Below are 11,539 nucleotides of genomic sequence, written 5' to 3'. Positions count from 1 at the left end.
AATGCCTCACATGCTATTAATTTGTTCGTCATTGTTAATTTATGTTCTGTGTAGTTTCTCCTTCAGCTAAGAAGTCAATCTGCTTGCCTGAGGTCTGTTTTCAGTGAGCTTAATTCATTATACCTCCAAGCGTAGAGGCAACAGGATAAAAAAAAACAAAACTGATAAACTACCATGGTGAGAAAAAAAAAAAACATCATTTAGCTGAATAATCTCTACAAACAAAACCAACACAAATCTCTTCAATGAACTGTATTTTCCTGTTAGTTTATGGATGTTTGTATCAACTGACAGTGGAATATTTACTCACTACATTCCAGATGTTCATTGAGAAGAGCTAGAAAAACTCGAGCTGATCTCAGCATCATTCCAAAAGACAGTCAATCTCCATATTGCAAAAAATGGTGGCAGTTTTTGACATGAGAAATTAAAACTTCAGACACAGGCCATCTTTTAAATCATTTATTTTAGTAGGAAAGATTTTTGAAACCTGTACTTAAATTCATTGAAACTAGCTTATGCAAACACACAATTTTCACACACACACATAGAGAATAAAGTATTAAAAATGTTGAAGAAAAAAAGGCTAGAGGACAGCCAAACTGCACATCACTCGGTGAGATCATAGTGCAATCGCTCTATCGCCATTAATGCCTCACACCAGCAGGGAATGTTAAAAACGGCTTGTGTTTACTGCATGACAACCTTGATCCCCCCTCCAGTGATGGTTGGTCCCTAAAGGATTATTTTAAAACTTAGATATGATTTCCTGGTGCTTTTTATGCTTCAGTACTGTGGTATCTGAATGGATATACTCCCGTACACAAGGAGCTAGAGACGCCTGTAAACAAGGCGCCCTAGGACCCCTTCTTTCAACATTTGCTTCATTGATTTACATGGCTTTTCCATTTTATCTGTGAACAGCTTTGGAATGGTAAAAGATACCTTCAAGAAACACATTTCAAGGCCAGAATCTATTCAAATAACGAGAACTAATATGCAAATCAACCACTAAAAGGAAATGCAACATTCACGATGCTTTTAGCTATTCAAGCGCAAGATCAGGCTAACAGCCATAACCACGCCACGATCTGCTGGAGCTTCATTTCATTACACCTTTTTTCTCAGTAACAGAACCTCAAGAAAACCTGTCAGCTCTGGTCTGCAACACGCCTGGCTAAATGAAATAATTGGTCTTTTCTCCGTTCACCTCACCCGTCTGTCGTCTCCAAAGATTCTCAGAAAGCGTAAGATAAACTTTAAAACTATCCTTCCCTTTCCGACATCTGAATTTATTACCACTATACTAAAACTACCATGTTTTTATAAGGATGCGTTCTAGGAAAACAAACCATTTAACTGCCTAAGAACAACATATTCTTTCTTCCGTTCCTCTTTCCAAAGGTTATGAAGTCTAGCTACTAAATCAGTCTCTAGCAGCTGTTTCAGTGAAGGACAGCACTCTTTGCCTAGTGTTGGCACTAGAAATACAATATACAAAACCGAGCTTATGGGATATGATGAAAGAATATTATAGATTTATTCAAGGTTTCTCTTCCCCCAAGCATTTTTTTCCTGTAGTTTTTGTTAACAAAAAGCTTGTAAGAAATAAATCATCTCATAATTACATTCTTCAATGCTTAAACCAAAGGAAATGGGAGAGAGAAAAGGATGCTCATTTCTAATAGTGTGAGCTCGTAAGCTCATGTGCTCCAGGCCCTGACTTGGACAACTCTTTTCACTTTTTTCTCCACTAATACATCCATTTAGAGATATACCAAAATTAAAATAAATTAATTTTCAAGAAGCCTGGGCAACTTCTGATAAAAGCTGTACAAACCCAGGCTACCAAATGCCACTGCATTTTTCCTAAATAGCGGCTATACAAACACAGAAAAAAAAAATACAAAAACTCAAGCCACAACTATTTTCCATTGGCCAAAGCAACTAACTTCTTCTGCAGAAGCATAACGACTGTAAGGAATGTTACCCCTTGTTACATTAAGGACACAGTACGCAAGTCTGCCATTGTGGTACTCTCAGCACTGAAGTAACAGGATTGGTCTTTGAGTTAATAATAAGGCACTGACAAACGTCCTCCTTAAATCCAAAACACTCTCTCTCGCTATGTAACAAATTAGAATGATGGCTTTAAAAAGAGGGTAAGTTACAAACAAATTCAGTATCTACTCACGGATTCTTTTAATTAGAACTTTCTCTAGCCAAATCATCTTATCCACAAGCCATTTTTAAAGGAAAAAAAAAAAAGGAAGGAAAAGGGCAATACATAAATAATAACAAAGCTTTTAAAGCTTTACGTTGTTGGGAGAATAAGCCATGGACTGATGTGATTTATATGAGCCCTGGTGTCTTGATCTTGTAACAGGCAGCACTCTACAGCCAGCCATGGAAATGATTGGTGAGTTAGCATAAAAAAATCAAAAGGGCAAAGATTGAAGAAAAATGTCACTGAAAGAGCCAGAAGAAATGACATTCCATGATTTATCTTGATTTGCACAAGATTTCTGAAAGTTAAACCAAAACCACGAGATCAATTTGCTATTTATCAGGAGGATCTAACCTCCTAGAGTGTCTTAGCAGCACAAAAAAATGCAATTACTTCTGCTGGAAGAGAAAGCATTTCCTTTCAACATTTGTTATGTTTTATACTAATAGAAAAGGACTGTATTGGTGAAAATATGTAAATGCAAATAGAAGAGGCTGATGTTGCAGGAAAAATTAGATTACATGCATTTACTTCTAAGTGAGGAAAAGATACCTAATAAAATCCTGCTGTGTTCTTTTATGCTTTTTTTCTTTACTGCCAATATGTTTTCAAATATGAACACTTGTATAAATGCTTTTCTTGGTAAAAGTTCAAGTACTCTTCTGCAGTTGAGTTCTAAGGAGAAAAGTTAATGAGCAGATTCCCCAAAAGATACCAATTCCTCAAGTAACAGGCTAAAACAACTGCATAACTAGTGGGCTGCTTAATGTGCAATCCACTGCTATTATTTCCTTAACAGATCTTCCTTAAGTAGGATATGATTTTTACAGTAATTTATGAAGCTAACTAACACAATTTCAAAGCTGGGTGCTAAAGCTCATTCATTAGGGATTTATATGCATTCATTCAGTACTTGTACAGCTTGCACCTAAATACTTAATGAATCACAGCAGCCTGAGCAATATCCCTGTGGCATGAAATGTCTGCAAAATGAAATACATGTCTGGGATGAGCTACATTTACTCAAATTATCAGAAGTTTTCAAAATGGAATCTTATCTGCTTTCTAAGAACACTGGAAGAGAAGTTTGAAAAACTGCGCCAAAATTCATGGATTAAGTTGGAAAGATAAGAGTTAGCAGTAAGTATTCAAAAACCAGTACCGAGGGCAATCATATATCCTTAATGCATTGCTCTAATTTCACAAACTGTTCAGTCATTCCCAAGACTGTTAGTTTAGCTGACAAAGTGGTTAGCAGTCAGCAGGTGACTAACATTTCCATGGGAAACCTTGCTATGAGGATCTACTCTGAATGCTTTTCATTCATATGTTTGCCAGCGGGGTACTGTAAGGGGCATCTTTAACTTCAAAATCAAAAACATTGTGAAATAAATTTACAAATATTAGCTGAAGAATTTTGTTGGTTATTAACATGGTAAAGAATGAGAGCATTACAAAAAAAACACATGAAGAGCAACTGTAAACTAACTGAAATAGCCTGGATAACAGTCTTACCTGAATAACGTGAGCTTCTTTCCATTGCTGTTTTCTAAGCACTGGTTTAAAGTTACGTTTTAAAAAATTATTTTTTTTTTTTTTTTAAACAAAACAAAACCAATACTATGTTCTTTACAGTGCATTTGACTAATCCAAGTCTTTCCAAAGCTTAGCTGAGAGAACTTTCCCTCATGGAACCAAACCACCACGCCTCTTCCTGAGCAAGATCTATCACAAAATCGGTCATATTTCATTCATTCTGTGTTGCCCCATAAGGCTAGTTGACCAAATATGAGATAAACCATAAGAAACTACTGAACTACTCATTGCAGTAAGTACCAATACTGTTTTCTGTCATTAATCACTCCAGTTACTCTGGCTACACATTTTAAGAAACTCCTCCCACGATATTCAATCTCTCCCACAGAAAACTGTGTATCGGAGGGTAAGAAAACCAAAGAGGAGGAGGAGGCCTAAGAACAATTAAAGTCAGCAACATTTCAGTAAATGAGGATTTGTGAACTGTTTTCCCCACCATCCTCCTACCATAAAGCCCTAACTCAAAACAGCTGGAAAAATACAAAAAACAATAATAAATGACACCTCCTGACCTGGCTCTGCCTTTAGTAAAGCTGTATGATGTCAGGCTGTGGCTCCCAGTTGCACGTTTCCTTTCACTGACAGAAAAACAGATACAGTTATGCTGCAATGAATCTATAATAGCTTATTTAAAAATTCAAAATCCACAGGCTATTATCCACAATGCTTAAAAAAGTACACACATTGCTAAAAAACACTTACTTGTTGAGAAGAAACACGCATTAAATAATTTTTAAAAAAAAACAAAACAAAACAAAACTGAAGTTGTGCAAAGTCTACTACAGTAACACTGCTGGCTACGAAGATGTTGTCTTCACTATACACCCAACGTGGGTTAACTGGGGCGACGTGTGAGTTCAAGAGGGATTCAGCACAAGCGACTCCTTTCCAAAATCCATGACTTCAGGATCAGAACAGACTATTCATTCCCCAAAGCAAAAAAAAAAAAAAAAAAAAACCAACTTGCAGAGGGACACAAATTCCCACGCTGCTTGTGGTGTAGCTCTGACAGAGGCATCTTCCTACTGTTTTCCTTCTACCAAGAGCCAATTCACAGGAATAATTTTAGAAATGTAACCCAGCCTATTAACATTTCACTCCACATCACCAAGTGTGTGTGACTTTTTTTTTTTTTAATTTGCTTTAAGTGTGAGACTGGTTTATTCTTCTCTATTTTTTCTCCCCAGAAATCAGAAATTAATCACGTCCATTAAGATATTAACTCTGGAAAAAAAAAACACACCTGAATTTATAGGCTTCTACTCTTATGCGAGAGAAATGTACATTTTCAAAATAATCACTACTAGTAGAAACCTTTATTATGTAGTCAGAGAACTCTGCCACAAACTGGTAGGTAGTTTGTTTCTTTTTGGAAAGGAGTATTCATGGTGGAATACGCAAGCTTATTTATGGCCACTAAACCACAGAGTCAATGAAACATTTCCTACTTCTCCACAAACTTCAAAGTTCTGATATCAGAGGAACATTTTGGACAACGTTTCCTTGCTTTACAAAGGTCATATTTTTGAAGATTAAATAAACACTCATCATCCAGAAAACACTATCTAGGTGATGTCAAGGAAACCCAGCCAAAGCAGGAATCAAAGTTTTATGAATGAAACACATTAAAATATGGTTCCCTTTTTACAAGCATTTTTTTTTTTTCTGTGAGGAATTTCAGTGACCAAGAATTGTTCCTGTTGAGGATGGAATGGATGGAATTTTGATAGTCCCACACCTTTTTTCTCTTTATGTTATCCCAACTTTAATAAATTATTTGCCTGAAGATCAAAAAAGCTTCTGTATGTACGGTCGACTTTAGGCCATGTTATCCATACCAACACAATGTCATATGCTTTGACCAACGACAGATAATAAAATCAATTATTGCCAAATGAGAACATGAAAGCTCGAAATTGTGCCTCTATCATTTTAAAATACAGATCTTAAGTGATATTATGAAACACCATACACTGACAGTGGTCCCTAGCTGATAATTTAACAGATACCCAGACAAGTCAAACATCACCATGAAGTATACCAAGGTGGTGGTGGATTTTTTTTTTGTCATTCAACCTTCATATGTAGGTGAGTGACAGGTGTAGAAACAAATGGGAAGAAAGCACTTGGCTCTGACCCAACAGCGCTTCCAGTTTTGTCTCTCTCACACACACGCATGCGCACACCTGCCAACCACCAGAAACACGTGAATTGAGATCTAACCAGGAATTAGGTATCGACGTACCAAAAACATTTTTGGTGTGTAAGTGCTCAGCCTTTGTGCCACTCGCAGGCAATATGGCTCCCATACAGTACTCAGGTTTACAAGCTTACTGCTGTTTTAAACTTGCACTTGTTAAATTTCTTATAGGTCTGAGAGAAATGACATTGCTCCAGGCTCAGTGTGCCTGGGACAAGCTCCCATTGAGAACTCCTGGTATAGTCTAAACAATATCTCTACAGTGTGCAGTACCTCTTTTACCCAGCTCATACATAGCTTTTGATACAACTCTTAAATACCAGTTTACTTGCTTTCTTAAGAATACCTAAAAAGGTGAGTTATTTTCAAAATTAGTATAAAGTTAAAAGAAACTCAAACAAGCTACAATCTATTTAACTCAAGCACAGCACCGCCAGAAGTTTCACACACACTATTTGGTGTTTTCATTGTTGTTTTTCCTTTCACTCTTTAAGGCAGTGGTTTCCACAAGTCAGTTCAGAGAATTTAACGAAGCATGGTCCATGGCAATTCATGTTGCAACTCCATTTTTCATTTGGGGGACTCTACTCCCCAGCCATTAGTAGTTTTGTTCAGGGCTCCAGAGTTCAGATCAACTTGACAAGCTCTGTTCTGGCACAGACTGCAGCTGGCACATTTTCCATCAGGACCTCATTCTCAATTATGAGATGGTTTAAATTGTTCTTTTTTTGTTTGTTTGTTTTGTATTAGCCTGCTATTCAAAGGTCATCAAGTTGGCAGGAACCTGAAAACAAGAATACAAATAACTAATTCCACTGTTTCAGACACTATTCCACCTGCTTAAATGCACATTACAATGCTCAATCTGTCTCAAAAAAAAAAAAAAGGAGGGAGATGCAACTGTCATTAAGCAGTACAAGTATACTTACAGCTGTAGAAAACCCAGGTATCAAAGTATGGTTTATGATTTTACTGCATGCCTTAGATCTTCTTAATTTTGATGAAATTTAAGATTCAAGTTGTCGACAAAGCAACTTTAACATGATAAATGTCAGCACTCAACTGTGCAAGAACCTTCTCACTTGAGTCCCACGAGATAGAGAATTCTTGGCACAGGTCAGTGAGTGATGTAGGCCCTCCAGTATTTTTAGGACTAATTTACAAAAACAAGGCATAAACACTTGCCTAGGCTTTTCCCATAGGAAACCTGAATGTGCGATGGAAACATCACTCCCTTTCATGAATATTAAAGCTAGTCTGCATTATATAATTTATATCCCCATTTTCTCCTTATCAGGAATTTGCCTGACAGCAACAACTCCTATTTACTCAGGGTACTAAAGAGCCACTAAATTCCAGATGACTGCCAATAAATACATAGTTTGGTCAGATTTGAAGCAAATTATTTCTTGCCTTGCATTTACTGTTTATCCACAGAAGCAAGAATGACCAACTGGGTTCAAGTTCCACCATGAAAATTAAAGATTATATATATTAAAATAGTTCCCAAAGTTATTCAGCTGGGTAGGTGCTTATTCTGTTGAAAGCGCGTCTAAACGTGCAATGTTATTAAGGGCATGACTGCATAAACAAACATCTGTTTTTAACAGTTTCGTGAGGTGCCTCTCTAGGGAAAGCACTGGTCAGGAGTCAAATCGCAATCAGGAGAAAGACTTTAAAGAATCTTTATTTAAAACACATTTTGTATCTAAACCAACCTTTATTACCTTATGTTTGCATGAAGCGCTGCTTCTTTTAACACTGCAAGAAGGCTTGCAGTATAACTACACTCATATATGCCAGAAAACAGAAGGTATGCAACAAACAATGGTAAGCAGGGCTATTGGCCTTTTAGTGGCGGTCTTCTTCCATAACTCCTCCCCCTACCTGTCTTTTAAAACCTCCTGCATTTATCTTCACCTTGCTGCCATCCTTTCCCCAGGAAGCTGAACCAAGACCCTTAAGCTTGCTGCTTTTGCATAAGCTAGGAGCTGAATGCTTTAGACAGGTTTGTATTGTGTAGCACCGTTAAGCCTTACTGAATAAAAGCTGTCATCAGAGTGCAGTTTTCGGGCCTGCCTGGCAGTCACCACCTTCTTGCAAACTCTTTGCCATTATTTGCTACTATTTGCACTCTTTCCAGCTGGGAACACAATTTCCTCTCCATTGCACTGTCTCAGATACATTTCTGTGACCCTCCTTACTCCTGAGATTTCTGTAAGAAGAACTGAACAGGAATGCACAGAAGGATCTGAAAAGGTCCTTAACTTTCCCCCTATTCTTAAGCATAGCCATGTAGAAACAGGCAACAAATTCATTAATATTTTTGCTTCAGGAACTTCAGAAAGTGTTAACTTAAAGATGCAATTTTGCTCATGAAAAAGTCAGTAACAATTTCTACAGGAACAGAATTTATCAGGGGTTGGAATAATCTTTTCTTCCTTTTTGAATCAGGGAAAATTCTGGTTTTGCTTTTGTCGTCTTTCAAACATACTCAGAAGTGTAATATTTTTATATATTTTGGAAATACATACAAACAACAGAAAATTTGCATGCCCAAGACCTAACAAAGTAGCACCATAGAGAGGTACCAAAAATTGTTATTGAATACTACAGTTTATGGTTTTACTATATAACAATAAAATAGTCATTTTTAAATGGGCAGCTCTGGGACAGAGCTTTTAGCATATTCCTTCCATTTCTGAAATTTCCAAATTGCTTTAAATTAGCCTCAAGATAAACCCCCATTTTTCTTCATTACCACAGAAGCACTGAGGATGTGCTTACAAAGAGACAAACAAGAAAGCTAAGGCAAGTCAATAAACAGGTGAAATCAATGTCCAGGCTGGTCACTCTTCATACAGAGCCATCATTTACAGCTTAGTCATCTTAAAGCTCTGTCAGTTGTGAGCTCTTAACAGCTCGTAATTTTATTTCAACATCTTGCTCTCACCTGTTGTCTGTTGCTTTGGCAGGCAGCACTCAGGTGTTTAAACCAGAGCATTGCATTCATTCTATTTCCAGCTTGAAATTTGTAGGAATTTCCTAAGTGAGAAAGGTATGGGAAAAAAATGGATAAAGAAACACAGCCAATACTATATTTAAATCTTATCTATAGTCAAATAACTCGAAATTATAACACTACAAAAACATGTTATAGCAAAAGGTTCTTAAAACTTCACACTTTGACTGGCATACATGGAGGAGCTTAAACAATTGTTTGACATAATGCAAAAAGTCACAGCTCATCTGTCTTCCTTTTGGACATTCACGATTTCAACTAACACCAGTGTCAACTAGAAAAAAACACAAAACATTTCTCAGAACCGTACAACAAAAAACACAATTTTTGTTCAATGCCATTATTCAAATTTGGTATATCATAGTATTTTTATGAAGTGCAAAATGGCACTGAAATGCACTCTAAAGCATTTGAAAATATTTGAAAATTATTCCTAAATATTTTGACATATGTCAGACTGCTATTTTCAGTATCTCATGTTAGGCAGTGCTTACTTGGATTCAGAAATGTATTACAAAAATGTTTCAAGTTGCTGTTGCTAAATTTAAGCTGACAAGCTTAAACTAGAATAGACACTCAAAAATAAGATGTACTAAGCCTGGACATAAATAAAATTAATAATGTCAAGCTCCTTTATCAAAACTGCTAGTGATGCTCTTTGTGCTATGGAGAAGTAACAACTTCTTCAGTTTAAACTAAAATCAGGGCACTACGCTAGAATAAAGGAAATTATTTTTTTGTTCCTTATTTTTTCCACTGGCTTCTCAGTGCAATATAGTCAAATCTTACTGCTTTTCCTGGCAATAGCACTGCATTTCGATAGCTGTTTTGTTTTGTGGTTTGTTTTTTATTTGAAAGGTAGAGGTCGAGCACCTGGTACTAGCTGAATAGCAAACTTTTTATTGCTACTTACATTTTTGTGTACGTGAAAACGCCTCTGAATGGTCTAAATATAGTTTAAAAGAATGCAAATGAATACTTTCAAGAAAAACACAAAAAGAGCTGTTAGTTTGGACAGTACTTAAAACTTCATGAAGGAAGACTTTAAGGATTCTCTACAGACAATTGTTCCCGCAGCGTACTAAAGGTATGATCCCTCTAAGAGCTGCTGATTAAGAAAAAAGTAGGATTTTTTCCTGTATCATTTAATTTTGCTGTGGAATTCCTACACAATTAAGTGTTTCTTCTGGGTATCACTGTGCTCTTGGTACAAGTGTTGCTCACCTTTCTCAGAATCAGTCAATAAGAAGAGATCGGGATGTTCAGGGTCATCTGCCATCATCACCATCCAGCCCACCACTGACACGTTCTTACTTGGAGTGGATTTGAACTGAAAATACAAGCAGAGATGTAAACTAGCATGAAACGAGAAGCCTCAGACAGACTAAGCAGAACAACTATTCAAAAGAGGCATTTTCAGTGCCACCGTCAAAAGACAGAGTAACTTTAGAGGAAGCACATCACGTAAGTAAACTTAAAAATTTTATATGGAATTAATGAAAACAGAACTTACCACAATTAATAAATACAAATTAAAAGGAACATCACGATCCATCAAATTGCATGTCAAACATCTAAACTGCATTGTATGGATACCATAGCATTCCTTATCATGTTACTCCACATGTACATATATCATTAAAAAATGCATCAAGTGAAAAGTTAGTCCCTTCACTGGAGAAGGATTGAACTCATCTTTGCTGTAACTATTCAAAGTTAACATACATAACGATTACAATAATATGTAATTGCATGTAACACAAGTCTTTTGGACATGGGAACACCAATGTGTTATTAAATATATCCTGATGAAGGAAATAGATCAAGTGAGAGTGAATATTCAGTAAACAAGACATTGTTATATTCAAAATGATGGGGTTTTCCTGTTTGAGGTGTTACTCATACATTGACATATAACTTATACCTCCCCTTCCAAGCATGATATCAGTCTCTCCTATGCTATTCTCTCTCTTAACAGCCCCTTGGTTCCACTCTCCTTTCCATTCACCTGGGCAATATTATTTTCTACTTTGCAGGCCTCCTCTTAGTTCCAGGCAAACTGCCCATTAAATCCCAACTTGCCCATTTTCAGGCCACAAGCTTCCTTCTCCCTGCTCTCCTTGTTTATCTGTTAGTAGACTCTCACAATCCACCTCCCGTTACTTGATCAGTCCCATTCTCTCTCCAAGATCTAACCCATAAAATCTCTCTCAAGTGTTTAGTTGACATATCTCCTCCTCCCACATTCACATGCCCACCACAGACTTCATCACTAGTCCTTGCGTTTCTACCCTCTGCAACGCTTTACCACATTTCTGTGCCCAGAAGGTCCAACTCTGCTATATGCTGGCCACTATCAGATGTGTTATTTTTTAAAAGCCATAAAGCTAAGACAATCTCCAAGGACATTTTAAATTATTGAAATCAATTTGTAATTCTAGAACACATTTTTCATACTAATTTCTCATAGCAAATTTACAGCATTAAACATCAA

At 36.7% G+C, this 11,539-nt stretch overlaps 1 protein-coding gene across 3 annotated transcripts in view; it reads right to left on the bottom strand.

Annotated features, from left to right (window-relative positions):
• Positions 1-447: 447 nt before the first annotated feature.
• Positions 448-11,539, bottom strand: part of RALGPS2 (Ral GEF with PH domain and SH3 binding motif 2) — a 145,602-nt gene continuing 134,510 nt past the window's right edge. For all 3 annotated transcript variants that reach the window (XM_032192116.1, XM_032192118.1, XM_032192117.1), the window contains 3 exons: positions 10,270-10,375; positions 8,977-9,068; positions 448-6,807 (listed from right to left, as the gene is read on the bottom strand). In XM_032192116.1, the coding sequence (XP_032048007.1) occupies positions 6,778-6,807; positions 8,977-9,068; positions 10,270-10,375 (228 nt within the window). In that variant the 3' untranslated portion in view covers positions 448-6,777. The remainder of the gene's footprint in view (positions 6,808-8,976; positions 9,069-10,269; positions 10,376-11,539) is intronic.

Source organism: Aythya fuligula, chromosome 8, assembly GCF_009819795.1.
Source record: "Aythya fuligula isolate bAytFul2 chromosome 8, bAytFul2.pri, whole genome shotgun sequence".
Classification (NCBI taxonomy): domain Eukaryota; kingdom Metazoa; phylum Chordata; class Aves; order Anseriformes; family Anatidae; genus Aythya; species Aythya fuligula.
The sequence above is the reverse complement of the archived record's forward strand: the minus strand, read 5'-3'. Positions and strand labels throughout refer to the sequence as shown.